This window comes from Alosa alosa, chromosome 4, assembly GCF_017589495.1.
Source record: "Alosa alosa isolate M-15738 ecotype Scorff River chromosome 4, AALO_Geno_1.1, whole genome shotgun sequence".
NCBI classification, from domain to species: Eukaryota; Metazoa; Chordata; class Actinopteri; order Clupeiformes; family Clupeidae; genus Alosa; species Alosa alosa.
Genome location: NC_063192.1, coordinates 10,238,680 through 10,256,910, shown reverse-complemented (window position 1 = coordinate 10,256,910; position 18,231 = coordinate 10,238,680). Strand labels below are relative to the sequence as shown.

Sequence of the window (18,231 nt, the reverse complement as noted above, 5' to 3'; positions counted from 1 at the left end):
TTATTCATGTGTTTTATAAGCTACATGTGCAACCTACAATGCATATGCGTTTCAAGACAGCCTACATAAAACGAAAGTGAGCAATAATGAAAATGTAGCCTACACGCCAGTGGTTTACATATCAACCAATGACTAAACCAGGGTATCCAAACTGCTGCCCGCCACGCGACTTCAATCCGCCCGCCCGAGCATTTATTAGTTTATCATAGGCTGCTCGCTATTTCTTTCCAGCGATAGACTACGTTGTGGTCAACTTTAGGCTACTGCAAACTGCTTAACACTCTTCTTAGACAACGTTTACAATGGCAATGTCAAAACAGCTTGTTACATCGAGATAGATAGTATCTCCATAGCAGCAGATCTAACTATGTTATGCTACTCCATTTGGGAGCCGTATTTGAGTGCACGAGAGGGGAGAGAGCGCGATGGCAACAGTAGTTCCCACTACTGACCATTATAAAAGAGGCCACAGCACTAGCCATAGCAAAGAGTCTTCAAGTGACAATGCACCATTTATAAATGATTTAAACAGCATCAAATTAACAGTATTTCTTAAGAAATTAAGTTGTCATTTAAATAATACAAAATGTTATTATTATTATTATTATTATTATTATTATTATTATTAGTGTGTTTTCAAAACTTAAAACATTTTCAAAACCCAATGTGGTCCTTGAGTCAAAAAAAAGTTTGGAAACCCTGGACTAAGCGATTAAACTCAGGAACAAGAAGCAGAGCTTAACTGGCTACTGGGGAGTTGGGAGGATGCCCGGTGGGCCGTTAACGTTTCCCCAAATACTAACAAAGTATTGCACAAAAATTGCACAAAAAATTTGTTTGGAAGTCGCAGTCAAGTCTATATTTGCAGTAATTTAGGGGAGTAAATGTGAAGGGAAGAATTTGGATGAGCCAGATAGTAAGTCCAATATGTTTAGGGAAAAAATATTTTTGTCACTAAAATTAATTAATAATCGTGATCTCAATACTGATCAAAATAATCGTGATTATCATTTTGGCCATAATCGTGCAGCCCTACCTCCGTTGTCACATGTGGTGTTGCGGCGAGAATGATAAGTGACATGAAACCAGCTTCCTACTGTATATAGCCTTTCCATGTCTCCAGGGGTGAAGGGGAGGTGTTTTTGTAAACACGCACATTCGCAAGTGTTCAGGTTGTGAATGCTATCAGCCTGTTGCATAACAGTGCAAGCGTTTTAATAGCTTTGGTAGAGCGTTTGGGGACCAGCGGTTTCGGGTACATTTAAGGGGTTGACATTGTGTTATGAAAATGAGTTTACCTTGGAGTGCGCAGCCAGTAGACATCTCTGCCCTGCCGTTCTCCCCCTCTTAAAAAGAACATCTGTTTCTCTTAACTGTAATTTGGAGGAGGAATTCAAGGACAGTTTTTCTGTTTTCAAGTGCAGCTTTTTAGAAGTTGTCATGGTCACTTTGTGATGAAGTAGCATCCTTTAAAAAAGCAAATGCTCTTGTAGTAGACAGAAGCACCAAACAGTGTCATGTCAACTGTGCATGATCAGTTTAATAAATTCAACCGAAGCCAATATTTTCACCAGTATTGTTTATTTATCTTAAGGACCACTCAAACCTCCCGTCTCCCCCCCCCCACCTTCACAGGAGATCCAGGCGACTTGGTACGAGAAGCTCCACGAGTGGGAAGATGCCCTGGTGGCCTACGACAAGAAAATTGACCTAAACAAAGAAGACCCCGAGCTCATCCTAGGCCGCATGCGCTGTCTTGAGGCACTAGGAGAATGGTGAGTTGGACTAAGGAAGACATCATTCACAAAGGCACATAACACACACACACACCCTACATTCTTTTGCCAGGCAGAAGCCATCTTGTTTTATGAGCTGAGCAGTAGCTGTCCATGTGCATTAGTCAGACAGGACCTGTTCGTAGTGGAATCCCAGGGCGAAGCTATTTTCTTTTACTAGGTTGGCAGAGGGCAGTTACCAGAGAGAGAGCAGGGCTACTTTTATATATTTATGACTTGAGTCTCAGTCCCTCATGTGATCTGTACCTAACAGATTGGAAGACTGCTTTGTCAATGTACTTGTTTGTTTGCATCATTATATCTTGTGTTAGAAAAATAGCAGACACACAACATAGCAGGAATGCAGCTCTTGGTGGACGGCCAGGAGGGGTTGTGAAGGACATCAATCTCCCTGGCACCCGCGCTGGCATTCCTGGCTCCTGACCCAGGCTCACCCTGCAGCTCTATCTGGATCCGCTTCCACCTCTGTTGTCAGTGGTGCTTTGTGAGTGTTGGCAGGGATGGGGGCAGATGCACATGCCATGGGGCACTTTGCTTGTCTGTCCATGCAAGGGCATTTCAGCGGTGCTCCCATCCACACCTGGGAGTCTTGGCAAGGTTTTGTTTCGACAATGCACCAAGCTTTTCCCGAGGAGGTGTCTAGAAAGTTCCTGTAAATGTGGACTCTAGTTTTAAAAGGTTTAGAACAGTGGGGTTTTTTTGTCCGCACCATCGAGGATGTTGCTTTGGATACATGCGGTTTCATGGCAACTTGGCTGTTGCCTTGTTCTTCCAGCAGTTGTGTTTGATAGTGTGTGCTGTTAATGGGAAAGACGAACTTGGAGAGCTCTCTTCTCAGTCCGCTTTCCTCAAAATGACGTTTTCTTGGTGGACCACTGATAAAAACAGGGGAAAAACCGACGAAGGGAAAGAACACAATCGGCTAATATTATATAAAAGCTCTGGTACATGTCACAGTCTGTCAAATTGATTTTTTCTGGGGACGTCATTTGAATGTGCATTAGGGGTCTGTTTTAGAACTTGTCCAGTTATATAATCATTTACACCCCTAACCCTGCTTCACACACACACACACACACAGACACCCACCCACCCCATGCAGTCCTATCTCTGCCCTAGATAGTGTGAGCGAGTGGAAACAAGAGGGGATTAATGCTAGTGAAGAGTGTAGGTTTAGAGGAGACTGGTTGCAGCACGGAGCGGAGCGGAGCAGTGAGGTGAGAGAGGCTTGGCGTGCCCAGTCACTCTGCCCGGCTGACACTGCTCTTCTGGGCTCCACCAGGCCCCGCTCTGGCTCTCTGCACTGATGGAATTTGACATTGTGCACTTTGACGGCTGGGCAAGAAGAAAGGGGAAAAAGTGACCATTTCCTGTAACGGGAGAGCTGCAAGTGCTGCTGGGAAGCTTTTTTGTTTTTGGTTGGGGACGGTATAGCTCGGCTGGGCTGTGAGCTGTACCTTCCCAGCACAGGGCTTCGTCACTTTTTGTAATCAAAGGGTTGGGGTTCAAAGGGTTTATTTCACAATTTTTTTGTAAGCTCTTATGTAGCATGAACACTGAAGATAAACAGGTGTGAATATGAATATATTTTGCACACACACTCAAACGCACATCTTTACCTTAAGTACACATTCTTATGTTAAATGTTAAAGGTTATAATGTTCATTTGAATCACAAATCACTGACACACCTGACGCCTGGTCATTTAGACTCAAAAAATCTTTAAATCAGCACTCATGTAGTCTTATTTTCCAGATGCAATGATTTCTTATGCTTTCATTCATTTTCATCGTGAAAGAATGTTCAGGTCATAATTTTATTTAAGGCGTGATAGTCTTCAGTTGTAGCCCTAGTCATAACCCCAATGTAAGTCCATTTCAAGGTATTTCACCTCAAATTGGCCTGCAGAAATGTAATTAAACACACACTCTTGCATCAGTGGAAGAACACTGTCACTGAGTATGTCATATGCGCAAGACTCGAGCCCATTTTCCCCCGAAAGGTTAAATGAACTCGCAGTGTCAGTCCTAGAAGGCCGATTAAAGTTGATCTTGGTTAGTAAACAAGAACACCTCATTCCTTACGCACCATGACAGAGGAGCTTATGGAAAGCAGCCACTAGACTCTGGGCGAGGCCACAATGGATCTTTATTCAATAGCTTGTAGAGCGACTGAGGTTCATATAAGCACTTGAGTCCAAGTCAGTCACCAGAGCGAACTCATAAAGCCTGCACCGCTTATTAGAACAAAAGCCAAATTGTGCGGCAGAAGTGAATTATCTCACAGCAGTTTCGGCAAATAGTCATATTTTTGAGTGCGTGTTTTGAAGCACGTATTTCCAATGTGGTGGAAGAAATGTCAGAAATTGTCAGTGGGTGTTTAGTGAGAGAAGCCTTGACGTGATTGTATATGGTTCATGCGCCAACTTTTTCCAAAACGCACTCACTGTAAATGAGGGCACAGTATGTTCGCAACGCTTCCCATTTCCACTCAGTATTCCTGGATCTCATTCATTCCTTCTGGAGTTGGCAAACTCTAGAGCGAGAGAGCTCAGTTTTACGTCAACCAGAGCATAATGAATGGCGGAACAGGGTCAGAGTCTGGGACTATGTGCATTTTCCCTCTCTCGCTGCTCTCTGTGCACTGTTATTATATAGCCTTCATAACATCCCCCGTGAAGTGTGGGCCACGTGACTGCCGGGTAGCTGTGGCGTGCCGGTAGCAGGGACAACCCCCACCCCCCGTTTGAGCGCAGCATGTGTGACAGACGCTCAGCAGCGAGCTGGAGGCCCCCCTTTATTTGTGTAACCCCCAAATACATCAATGCTGGAGCAGCTGGGGAAGCACTCAAGCCACCCTCACCACCAATCCCTCCTCTCTCACAAACACACCCAGACTGAGGCTCACACTACTACGCCACTGGTGTGCCTGTTGTAGGTGCCCCCAAACATGGAGGTCTGGAGTTGCCCGATCTCCAGAAGCCACACTCAAAAAGCGCCACTCAAAGCCCAGCCCCCGCTCCCAGTGGAGTTACTTTATATAGATTTAATTCTTTACTGTTCCCGCTCGTGATATGATGTCATGCTGGTGTGTTTTATCGCGCGGCTATGGCGGTGGCTGAGGCAGCCGGGCTTCCTTGCTCGCTCGCTGTAAAACGCGCCATAACTGCCATCTGTGTGCAGCAGGCCCTCCAAAGCATTGCGGTATGCACTCTCCAGCCCCAGTCAATAAAGGCGAGCGCACAGAGGCTCGTACAATGGGCGATTTGTCGGCGAGGTCCAGTGGAACGGGTTTTTATAGAATGGTCTCGGCACTAGACGACACCCGTAGGCACCTTTTCTCACTTTTGTTTTTTTTTCCCCCCCAAAGCACAGGGTTGGCTTGAAGCTATCATCATGTTCAAGTTGTGTCTGTGTGTGTGTATTTCTCAGGGGGCAGCTACATCAGCAGTGCTGTGAGGAGTGGACACTGGTCAGTGAGGAGACCCAGGCTAAGATGGCCCGCATGGCCGCCGCTGCTGCCTGGGGATTGGGTAAGATTTTCTCAAACACCTCACCACCCTGCCCCATCAATACTACCAGCGGCTGCATCTAAAACAGTGTGACTGCATTTGATTCATCATAAACTGCCATACTACCTGTATGGTGACAACCTGACTTCAAACTGTATGACTGCACTGATGTATATACTCTTCAACACTTTCACCAGCCTAAACTACCAGTTTGAACACTTCTGCATATGTTTGTACTACAGCTCATAATATATTATTTGTATGTGCAAAATCACAAAGAAACATTGATACATTTCATGAGCTTTGACTCAAGAGCTTAACAAGTTGTAAAAGCCCCATATGCTTTGCAGCCAAAAGTACCCCATGTACCCTTTATCGGACTGTTATAACTACCTTGTGAACCCCGTTTCACGTCTGCCTCAAGCTCAATTTGAAGTCCGTCAGCGCTGATGGAAGCCCGATCATAATGTTAGCCGAGGCGGAAAAACAGTTCTCCTTAAGACGCAGCCAGTAACCCCCCCCCCCAAATCCCGCTTTACCCAGACCACACTCCACAGCTTCATGTAAATAAATGAACAAGACTCCCGGAGCTCCTGCTAAAACCCTAATCTTTAATCTAACGCCCTCTCAAAATCTACTACTGCGACCGCAGCCAAAGCAAAGGGGGCCCACTGTGAGCAGACACCTCCACACAGTCCATTAGGAGGAGCTGGACAAATAAACACACTCCTCGCTGGAGCAAGTGGTGTATCCCAACTGGAGCGCTGTTGAAGTGTAGGCGCTGGCCTTCTTTTGTATAAACTGCAGATCCTTATCTGACTGCTTTACAGACAGACTGCACCAGGCACGCAACTGAAGCGCTCTGTTCAAGGAGCATAAGAATCATTTTAGAGTACTGGTCTAATATTTTGTTAAGTATGCACTGCTATCACCTCTGGTGAAGCCAGTTCTGTAGAAGCTAATTGTTGCAGCATACGCTCTGTGGACAGAACGCTTCAGTTATGTGCCTACTGTAGCCTGCCTGTCACACAGTTGCTTCTCCTTTTTCAGTTTATCTGTGTGTTTTGTGTGTGTGTGAAGAAGACAGCCTAAGTGTCCCCAGAATTTAAAGCCCTGTGCGATAACTATAGTGATTCACACTTCCTCTTGATAGCAGATTTCGCAGGGAAAATAGAAATGACGTAATGCATAAATCTTACTGTTCACTATCATTCCCAGGTAGTGTTTTTTTTTTTGTTCTACCAAAAGCCCTTTTTGACTGAGAACAGATGGGCTTGTCTTTAGCCTGAAGTGCTGAATGAAGTCCTGAAATATGACTGAAGCTCCAGTCTATAGCTCCAGTGTGTGTTGATATATTCCGCAGTGCTTGATGTAATGAAGGGTTTGTGTGCTGTCCTTGGCTCCTAGGCCACTGGGACAGCATGGAGGAGTACACCTGCATGATTCCCAGGGACACCCATGACGGAGCCTTCTACCGCGCAGTGCTGGCCCTGCATCAGGACCTCTTCTCTCTGGCTCAGCAGGTAAGACACGACGGCGCCCCTTCGTGAAACAAACCACCTCAAGTCAAACAACAAACCACAGCCGTGAGTCGTTATTGAGACACTAACAACCCACCATCTGTCCTGAGTCATTATTGAGAGAGCCCAGAACTAATGCTGCTACACCAGAGAGATGTTATTACATAATGTGTCAACTTAAATTTGTTTGAATTTTATGCTAATGAGTGCTTTTCACACTGTGAGTGACTAAACATCTGCTGGATTTCGAGTTTAGTTTGAAGCAGGGTGATTGTCAGCAGTAACAGGAGAGGAGGCGGTTGAGGAAGTGACTCAGACCCATTCTGGCTCCACACTAACACTTGTGGCATCTCTACAACTGTGGTTATGTAACTGGCCCACCATAAATCTTTGACTTCAGCGGCCTGAAATTAAAGCAAGCCGGACTCAATGAGTTTGGTGTCACTGAGGTCTGGCGGTCCACTTCCTCAGTGCATTAGCAACAGCATGTGCATTTGACATCAGGGTTATGTGTGTGTGCGTGTGTGTGTGTGTGTGCGTTTGTGTGTGTGTGTGTGTGTGCATGCATGTGTTTGTGTGTACATGCGTGTGTGTGTGTTTGATGAGTTCATGGAGCATCCCAGTGGACTGCTGGTCAAGCGGTCCCTCACACTGACTCCACTCACACAGGTGCTGACAGCACACCTGTTTGGCCACTCTCCGCAAGGGGCGAGTGGCAGGTCACTGACGAGACGGCCCTCATCATGTCACTCTCTCATACTCTCTTAACTCTCCCAACCTCCTAACCCCCCCCATCACCACCACCATCTCCTAATTCTCTAATCAGACCCAGGTCCGGGCTCCTCCCAACCCCCTTGTCTGTGGAGGTTATTCCTGTCCATACTCAATAGGAACCAGATGTGGCTAGAGCTCAGTAGATCAGTCAGGGCTCAGTCGTGTCCAGCACTTTTTCCTAGAGACTCTCACCTTTGTGTGCGGTGGCCATTTTTTTTTATTTACTTTTTCAAAACACTTTCTCTATGAGGACCAGGGGCCTTGGAAAAGCGAGATGTATTTTGATAGATGGACGCCCCCACCGAGCCAAAACAGCCATGCTGTTTGTGCTCTGCTTTGGCCCGCTCTGGTGGAGCGCTGCGTCCGTTTATCTTCGGGCTCCCCTCCTCTCCCGCCCCCACCCCCCGGCGAGTGGAGTGGACAGTCTGACCTCATCCCCTGGCTCCAGTGTCTCCTCTCTGCCGCAAGGTGAAGCCTGGACCAGTAAAGATCCCTGTAAAATCCTCTTGTGTGCGTCACCCCAGATTTTCTCAATCAACCAAAAAAAGAAATCCTTTTAAGGCCCATGACCAACCAACCATTCCAAAACCAAATGACCAATTTGTGATATGCGTAGGGAGTACACCTTGTGGATATTCACAGCCATTTTATTGAGTTTTCAGCCTGTCATTGCGTACCTCTGTGAACTCTCCTCTATGGTTACTCTCAGCGTAGGCATCCCTCGCATGCTTTGTGGCACCTCATCAGCCTGGAAGAGTGATTCCCAAAGCAGCTGCCTTTCACAGGCCTCAGAGAGACTCTTCATCCCCCGCGGTCATTATTGCGACTTGGGGAATACAGCCGTTCCCCCCCGGAAGGCCGTAAATCTGCTGGCCCCTGTGAAGCATTGCTGTCCTCTCGAGCCTGAGACTGAGCAGACTCTGAGAACCTCTTTTTTGTTTTTGCTGCATTCAGGGTTTTTTTTGTAGGATGTCTGTCACTGTGGGGGCAAAGTACAGTTACATAATAGGTGGCAATAAACAGTGTATTTTTTTGTACCCTCTTGTTTGGTTGGGCGCGCGGGGTCCCGGCGTCCCCGTGGCGTCGGAGCAGGGCAGGCGCCCAGCTGTGCCCGCAGACACCCTCGCTGGTGTTAACAGGCAGGCGGGGTCAACTTATCAAAGCAGCTGGAGGTGCCAAGTTTGGCAAGCAGTCACAGGAGTGTGCACGTGTGTTTGTGTGTGTGTGTGTGTGTGTGTGTGTGTGTGTGTGTGTGTGTGTGTGTGTGTGTGTGCATGCTTGTGTTTGTTGGCTGCATTCCTGCCTTTGTGTTGAACCCCGGGTTTATTAGGTAAGGTACAGTAAAGGCTGTGGGAGATCAGGGGCCTGCAGCTGACTCAGAGGAATCGTCAGTAACAAGCTCCCCCACTCCCCCTGCAATCAGCCAGCCTGTATCTCCACACACACACACACACATGTAGTACAACACAGACACAGTCTTATGTACACACACACACACCACTAAAGAGGAGGACCCCTGCCCATCACCTGCATCACAAGGAGCCTCATTAAACCCTGTTTGTTGCCTTAACAGGGGCAAGAGCATTAAAAAGCGTTAATGTAGGCCCTGATGACTTGATGCCCCCCCTCCCTCCCCTATTCCTCCTCTCGTTTCTTCTCGGAGGAAATAACACATTCACCTCCCATTATATCAGTGAGGAGCAGTGGGTGGTGGAAAAGCACCAGAGTTCTGTAGAGAGTAAACAGGCATGTGGATGACAGATGTCCATCAGAGGAGCGTGGAGCCTGCTCACCAGCCGCTGTTTGTTTTCTCGCAGCTTTCAGACGATTGGGCCTTATCCTGTTTAATGTTCCACAGTGGAAAATGTCACCATAGCCATGAGGGTTATTAACAACTCTATGTTTGTGTGTCTGTGTGTGTGTGTGTGTGTCTGTGTGTGTGTGTGTGTGTGTGCGTGCGTGCATATGTGTCTGTTTTGTGTTCCAGTGTATTGACAAGGCGAGGGACCTTCTGGACGCAGAGCTGACAGCCATGGCCGGGGAGAGCTACAGTCGAGCATACGGGGTAAGAGAACACATCCAGCTCGGAGCCACTTGGCCTGTCCAACCTGGGCCGCCACCAGCCACCATACGCTTACACTACACCACCCCGAACAGGGAAGGAAAATACACAACATTTTCCCCCTGAGTGTCAACATGTACCGTGTTTAGCGATCTTTCGGGATCAGACGGCTCGCAGTTCTCTCGAAATTCCTCCCACGTCGCCTAATGCCCCGACTTTCGTAACAGAACCTCATTCCTATTCTCCGAGACACATCACAGGAGCCTTATCCCATGCAGATGTTAGAAGAGCGTGTTTGTGTGCACGCCATCACCAGAGGCAACAGACAGTGAGTGGACCAGGGAAGATAGAGACAGACAGACTCATCCGTCCCCGCTTTGAAGTCCCCGAAGATGGGCACAGGATGTCATGGCTTCAGTTGTTTGTCTCTTCGTTCCCTTCGAATGCCAGAATCAATAGTTATTAAGAAGAGCCTGATGAAAAGCCAGAGTTGTTGGGAAGCGGCTTTATAAATGAATGTGCCCGATTGCGTTAGACACAGCTCCTATCTAGTTGTCATCGGTTTGGAAAATGAGTCAGTGGTTTTGGATGGTTGGGCACCATTGTAGCCCTCGAGTTTCCATGGCGCTGCTGACGACAGGGTGGCGTTGTGCGTTGTCTTCTTTTCCCCGCTGCAGGCCATGGTGTCGTGTCAGATGCTGTCAGAACTGGAGGAGGTGATCCAGTACAAACTGGTGCCTGAACGCCGGGACATCATCCGAGAGACCTGGTGGGAGAGACTACAGGTAAGTAGGATGCTCCAAGTGCACAGTGACTAGCACACATAACTAAGGCATAACTCAAAACATCTAGTAGTCTTTTCCAGTTGTGTCCTGCCAAAGAAATGCAGCGTTATGCATCTATGTTACAGATGTTAAACATGTTGTGTTAAACATGCTATGTTAAACATATTGCTGTTATACCATTTCAGAAAACGGAATATAAAGAAAATGTCACAAATATGAAAGATAAACTCTTCTTCATTACATACGAGTTATATTTTTAAAACACTGAACCCAAGCAGCAAGTTTTCTTTTTGCTTTGAAATGGATATGGCCTAGTGGTTCTCACAAGAGCCCATCTCTAACCCACAGCTTGGCCAGTGAACGGCTTATTAAACGGTTGATTATTCAGTGTGTTGCTGTTAACCAGCAGAAGATGTGGTGGTTTCGTGCCGTGGACAGGCTTGCGTGCGCCACCCTAACTGTCCACTGTGCCAGACCCTCAGTCAGACGTCCTGAGGGGCCGCTGGGCGCAGAGGCCAAGGTTCTGGGAAGGGATTTCAGGTTTTGAGTAGCACTGAAGAAATTGGCAGAGCCTCAGTCCCCTACTTCAGCAGAGTTACACACACACACACACACACACACACACACACACACAGACATAGACATAGACACAGATACTCAGACACACACACACACAGACACACACACACAGAGACTCACACAGGCACGTGAACCTCTCCTTCTCCCCTCTCTGAAGTGTATTTCCACCAAGCACTGCAAATCCACCTGGAGTTGAGAGCAGACGCTGCCAATCCCCCACTACCCAGCGCTCCGTGCACGACGCCACGAACAACTGCCCTGCAGGGCTTTCCACCGTATCCCTTTAAAGCTGGATTACGTCGAAATACCTGTGAACATGACCAAACGCAACACACAGAAGCCGGGCCGCTTTTCTCATGGACTGCCACAGTGTCGATAAACAGCCTTTCAACTATGTGTCACTGAGTCAGTCGCAATCAGGCGTGGTCCTGTGTGACAGAGATTACATCTCGTAACGTTTCGACACAATGTGCATTATTCCAGACGGAAGACAAAAAAAGATCTGTCGGTGAATTGAAGCCGAACGGTTGGGACATTCAAAACTCATTAGGGCGGTGTGAAGCCAAGGCAGCAATATGGCGCGCTGCAGCCGGGCTTTGGTCTCTCTAGCATTCCAGCCTCATCTCCCGCACCCGGGACTGACATTTACAGGCCTGTTCGGAGTAAAACAGAGAACGGCTTGTCCCGTTGCCTAGACACCAACCCGACATATTTGCTTTTCTGTAGGCTCTTTTGGCTCTCTCTTTCTCTCTCTTCCTCTCTCTTTCTCTTTCTTTCTCTTAACTCTCTCTTTCTCTCTTTCTCTCTCCTCTTTATTTCCTTTCTCTGCTCTGTCTGTCTTTGTCTTAATGTGTTCGGGCCTGCAGTGTCTTGAGTTGAATCGCAACCCAGTTGTCCCAGATTTTTCCACTCATAAGGCCACCAGTCAGATGGAAGAGACACACACACACACACACTCACAGATGTTGATGACCACAGCAGAGTACAGATTACTGACAGCACTCTTTCCCAGATTGATTTACAGGTCTGATCTCATACGCCTGCTGCTGTCCAAACTGAAGCAGAGATCACTAGTGCTCCGTATGAATGTGTGTGCTTGCAAGCATGTGTGTGAGAGAATGAGGATCTGTACCCTGCATTTCACTTCACATGAGAGCTGTGGGCCATCATAGAATGATGTCCTCACAAGATGGAGTCCTCAATGCACGCAGGTCCAAACACACACACACATATATATACCTACATCCATTCACACACACATACACACACTGAAGGAACCATTAGTTTACGTGGAAGACATCACAGTGTTCTCTCGCTCTGTATTTATGGCATTCCAACATTCCACGCACTTCCTATATGTAAACTGCAGGGCCTTCACTTACAATGTATTTTACAGACATGAGAAAAATGTCCAGCGATTCAGAACATCTCCTATCAGAGTTGACATTCAGGGAACAGCCTTAGGCACGTGGAGTGTTCCCCATGGGATACTCAGTCCTCACCATTGGCACTATAAATGTCCTTTTAGGGGGCTCTAGTTGGTGAAAGCATTAAGACTGCTCCTTGGTAGGAGTGCTGTGTAGATGAAATTATATTGAATTGAACTGAAGTGTTGCTGACTGCAGGGTTTTTGCTGAACACTGTGTGTTTGTGTGTGTGTGTGTCTCTGTGTGTGTGTGTGTGTGTGTTGCAGGGCTGCCAGCGAATCGTGGAGGACTGGCAGCGTATCCTGATGGTGCGCTCGCTGGTCATCAACCCGCACGAAGACATGCGCACCTGGCTTAAGTACGCCAGCCTCTGCGGCAAGAGCGGGCGTCTGGTGAGTGGACACCATGAGGACGTCAGGGAGCAGACTGGACAGATGGTACTGACAACAAATCACTATTTTTTTTTTCCCCTTCAGCTAAAATGATGCAACACATTAGTGCTTTTGTGGAAAGCGTTTGGTATTATTAGATGGACAAATGAGACGCCCCAGAGCAGAACATTATTATTCCGTTGGGAAAAGACCCTTTTTTCTTTCACTGAAAACAAGATGGATGGCTTTTCCGTTGGCACTCTCTCAGCTAAGCTACAGTACCATTGAAGTCCGCAACTTTAGTAACAAATAGCATGGTTGGTGTAAGCTTTAAAGTATGCTCTAATGAGCGAGTCTCTATACTTGTTAAATTGGCATAAACACATAAAAGTCCCATTAGGCTGAGAGCATGCCAGCAGGGTCGCCTTCAGGAGACACTTCCAGAGACGAGAGTTGTGGGGTTTCTCCCTGCCGCAGGAGTTTGGGCACTTCAAACGTGCCCGTCCGTTTATGCCCACCCCCATTACTGCCGTCCGCATTCAGCGTAAATATTAATATAACTGATTGGAAGAGATCCATGCTAAGTGGAAAGTTGGTCTTACCCCTCCCCCCTCCCTCTTTCTCTCCCCCTTCCCCTTCCCTCCCCCCTTTTCCTCCAGAGTTCACTCATCCTTTCTTTCTGTCTCCCTCCCTCTCGCTTCAGAAACATATGACCTCAGCAAGAGGGAGAGAGGGAGGTAGGGAGGGAGAGAGAGAATTGGCTGCAGAAGCCAACTGCGAGGACGAGGGAGATTGTGATTGAAGGAGAGGGAGCTCCTGATGGAGGGATGAAAGAGAGAGAGACTGAATGACTGGAGTGTTGTGGAGACCCTGACCCCCAGCCTTCATCAGGGGTCTAGGCTGGGAGGGTGGTTCATGTTACAGCCGAAGGCCTCTGCTAACTCCACTGTTTATTTACATAGCCTGGGCCATGCCTGCACAGGCAGATGAATAGATGGATGGATGGGTGGATGGATGGGTGTGTGATCTAAGAGGATAACAGGCAGAGAGCTTTACCTCACCCTGAAATGTGTTTTTTTACTCGTCTCCCGTGTGCCTTTGTTCTTTGCACCTTCTTGTGTTTTTTTTTTCACACTTATCTTTGGTCAATTTCACTCACACTCACTCCATCTCTCTCTCTCTCTCTCTCTCTTTCTCTTCGTGTCAAGGCCCTGGCCCACAAGACCCTGGTGCTCCTGCTGGGAGTTGACCCGTCCAAACAGCTGGACCACCCCCTGCCCACGGCGCATCCCCACGTCACCTACGCCTACATGAAGTACATGTGGAAGAGCACCCGCAAGGTAGGCCCGGCTCCCACCAGCCACTCACTCCAGACGCAGAAACAGACGGAGTGCCTTCCTCCTGTCTTTTCTCCATCTTCCTCTCCCTTTTTTCTCTATTCCATTTCTCTCTCTCTCACTCTATCTCATTCTTCATATTCTGCTTCCACCCCTTTCTTTATTTCTCTCTCTCACTCTCTCTCTATTTCATTCTTCATGTTCTGCTTTCTTTGTCTCTCTCTCTCTCTCTCTCTCTCTCTTTATCTGTCTCTCTTTCTCTCTCCATCTCCCTTGCCGATTCTCCATCTCTCTGTCTGGAAGCGTCTCTCGCCTCCTCGAGCTCATTAGTGAAGTGTTATGTCTGCGGGGGATTACGTAAGTGTCAGGGTGCGAGCGAGCACACATGTGTCGGTGTGTCGGCCGTGGCGGGACTGTCCCACATGCAGCAGGGCTGAGGTCACAGGCAACCGAGTGACAGAGAGACGGAGAAATGGAGAAACAAACAGACCGACAGACGGACAGACAGACACAGCAAGCCCAGCCAGAGGCTCATCTGTGTCTCCTCTCCCACCACCACCATCCGTCTCTGTCAGCCTCAGCTCTCAGCCCAGTTCTCTCTCTGCCCCCTCTCTCTCTCTCTTTCTTTCTTGTCTCTCTCTTTTCTCGCTCTCTCTTTCTCTTTCTCTCTTTTCTCTCTCTCTTCTTCCTCTGTCTTGTCTCTCTCTCGCTCTCTCTTTCTCTTTCTCTCTTTTCTCTCTCTCTTCTTCCTCTGTCTTGTCTCTCTCTCTCCTCGCTAGTTCCCAGCACTCCACGGGAATCGTAAAGCCAAGCTGCTCTGTACTCCTGTTTCCCTCCCTCGTCCTCATAAACAAGCGAGTAAGACCCCAAATGTGTCTCGAGCAGAGAGAGAGGTGATTACGGCAATACAGAGCTCGCGCCAACACGGTCCGTTCTAGGAACCGCCGCGGGACTGCGCAGTTAGTATTTCCAGACACACACAAAAACACGCTGAGCCTCCTCGTATCACGGTTGGGAGTCAATCAGCAGAGCCAGTGCCAGTTAGATAAGGGCCGGAAAAAGTCTGGCTTGGCCGCAGCTCTCGAAGACAGGAGTTGGCACTCCTCAAAGTGCTGGATGCCGGATTTTTTTCCATGGAAACCACACAGGGCATGTTTTGGTAACAGGGATCAAGGCCGTGTCATTACTGCATAATAAAAGCTTATGGTAGAACAACAAAACTAAATCTTGAGTAACGATTGCTGGAGAGGCTAACACTAGGACTGAGGCCATAAGAAACATTAATAAATCTGCATAGGTAATGTCTCCTTACAAAGTACCTACTTCAACTGAAGTACAACCTTAATGTGTTGTATATAGTCTAACCTTACTCTCCCATACAACTTTCCATGCAATCATGTAAAGATACAGAAATAGGCAAAATCACACAAGGCCACACTGAACAGAAAACAAAAGGCTCTATCTCTCTCTGTACAATGTCCAAGTTGCAATATTTAAACTATTACATGGTCAGTTAAAATAAATCTTCCATCATGTGCAAGCTGTTTTAGCAATTGCTTTGAAATGTCGGGTGTAGCTTTGAACCAAATGCACATAACATATAAACAGGAAAAAATGTTGTACGACAAGCAATACAATCATTGGCAAGGAGAGGCAATATTTGTGTGATAAAAGTCTGTAAATGGCCTGTGAATGTACAAGCCTTCAAGGTTGATGACAACCAGTGAAAAGATGAAGTGCTAGCATTGTCCAACCACCAAATAATGGGCCTCTCATAGCAAGACCAAAAAGAGTACAGATGTCATTTCCATTGCATGAGCGTGTGAAACTTAAATGCTCCACCCTGCTTGCTAGGTAACCAGTGCCCTGGCTGATATGGCACCTGAAATCTATTGTAGGATTGTGCTGCGACCCGTGGGCATAGCCACCCTTGCCCCATTATTGCCATAGTTGATATGTGTGATTCTGTAGAGCAACCATAGCCACTATCACTCCATCTCTCATCATGCGGGCGTGGTGGAGCTGTGGTAACGTCACTGGCTGACAATGGGTCCAACCTGCTGTTTGGTTAAAAGCATCTGCTATATTAGTCACTTTTGACTCTGTCTCTCTCTTTCTCTCTGTCTCTGTCTCTCTCTCTTTCTCTCTCTCTCTCTCTCTCTTGCCAACCCTGTCCTGCAGATTGATGCCTTCCAGCACATGCAGCACTTTGTGCAGGGCATGCAGCAGCAGGCACAGCACGCCATCGCAGCCGAGGACCAGCAGCACAAACTGGAGCTGCACAAGCTCATGGCCAGGTAACAACAGCAGCAACAACGATTTGCATCTGTATAGCGCTTTATCAAGGCACCCGAAGCGCTTTACAGTGAAGGGGAAACCTCACCGACCACCGCCTGTGGTACGGGACTGAGGTTTCACACATAGACACAAACATAAGAAAATGCAGCAAGTCGCTGATCCATTCACTGGTGTAAGCTCATATGCTCAGAAATATACACACACACGCATACTGATGCACACTTTCATATAAGAGATGTCTAGCAGAGGAAGAGAGAGCAGTCATCCCACCCGAGCGTGGCTCTTTGGCATTGCGGTCAGTGTACAGGTGTGGTACCCCGCTGACCCAGGTTTGAGGCCAGATGAGGAGAGTACTCTCCCTTCTCTACAGGATGCACTGAATCTCTCCCTCCCAGATACTTCCACACATGCTCTAACACATTGCGGCTGGACTCAAAGCTCCGAGGTGTGGATGTGCACGACCGTACATTCTTCATGACCTCACATCACCAATAGGGCCCGGCATCATTAATCATCAGACCCACACACAGTCTCAGCGTGAATGATCCTCTGCCAGCCGACTGCACTTGAGGGCCAAGCAGCTGGTCAAGGTTCATCTGTGTTTGATAATGCTTACACAAGTTGTCAGCCCCGCGATATCAAATATCGTAAATATAGCATGACGCAGTAGGCCTCTCGCTCGCCATTTTTCTTTTTCAAAGAAGGACATGAGTAATCATCATTTATCATTTCACTTCCTCTCACAACAATGATGAATTATCCTGTTTATTGTAGTGTTGAATCTACCTTAAATCCACATGTCCACATGCTGTCTAAACACTTTTGTTTCAAAAGAGAACAATATTCGGGGTTCGGTGGTTTGAAAGATGCTGTTAATGACTGGCAGACTGGCCAGACGTATCAAGCATCATTTCCAAAGCATTTGGAATTGCTGTGATCGTTGTTAATATGCTGTGCCACACAGCTTGTTGTTGAAACCATGACGATTAGGTAAACAGTTTACAAGCACAGTGATTATTGCGCCTGTTTTTTACGGTGGTTGTTTCATTTCGAGTGTGTGAAAGTGTGTGTGTGTGTGACAGAGAGTGAGAGTGTGTGTGTAAGTACACGCTTTGAGGGATTTTATAATCAAACAGGGTTTCGCCTTTCACTTCGTGCTTTGCCCCGAGAGGAGATTGCGAACAGAGTGTTCTCGCTCTTTTCCATTGACCGTGAACCCGGCCAGATCACATGACCCCGCCCCTGCATTCTCTCCAGCCTTTGCAACCCCTTTCGAGTGCAACCAAGTGCTGGAGGCGCCTGACGCTATAACAACGGAAAAAAAACAGCCGAGTCGATTAGCCCTTTACATGCTCTTTCGAGGATAGCTTGATCCCAGTACAGCTCAGTTAATTACCTCTGTATAAAACTGGCTTGGCTCACAACAAGGGCACTCCAGGTGTGCTGGAAGCCTCTGCTGTGAGCTCTCCACACCCCTGTGCCAACACCTCCTCACTGGTCCCAGTCACGCCTGGCTGTCGGGTGTATCTGTGTGTTCACCCGCAAGGCACCCTCCTGCACCCTCATCCTTTAGAGCCACAGCTCCTGTTAGCGAGTGCGTCAAGGTCAGGCCGAGAGCCCAGCGTCTGTCAACACGCCTCGTCTATCTGCGTGCCAGCTCTCGTGTTTGCTGCTGCGCTATTCCCCATTTGTGAGTGGGCTTATCAAGGCTCTCTTAAAGCAATCTTGTAGCTGTGCTCTAGGCTGGAGTGGAGGACATACACCGACTGTT

At 47.7% G+C, this 18,231-nt stretch overlaps 1 protein-coding gene across 2 annotated transcripts in view; it reads left to right on the top strand.

Annotated features, from left to right (window-relative positions):
• The window catches only part of mtor (mechanistic target of rapamycin kinase), a 94,895-nt gene that overhangs the window by 63,748 nt on the left and 12,916 nt on the right, over positions 1-18,231 (top strand). The window contains exons 30-37 of one of the 2 annotated variants that reach the window (XM_048240486.1): positions 1,636-1,775; positions 5,228-5,328; positions 6,715-6,830; positions 9,589-9,666; positions 10,341-10,448; positions 12,721-12,846; positions 14,034-14,165; positions 16,344-16,459. In XM_048240486.1, the coding sequence (XP_048096443.1) occupies positions 1,636-1,775; positions 5,228-5,328; positions 6,715-6,830; positions 9,589-9,666; positions 10,341-10,448; positions 12,721-12,846; positions 14,034-14,165; positions 16,344-16,459 (917 nt within the window). Of the gene's footprint in view, positions 1-1,635; positions 1,776-5,227; positions 5,329-6,714; positions 6,831-9,588; positions 9,667-10,340; positions 10,449-12,720; positions 12,892-14,033; positions 14,166-16,343; positions 16,460-18,231 lie in introns of both variants that reach the window. The other variant, XM_048240485.1, reaches the window with a different exon arrangement.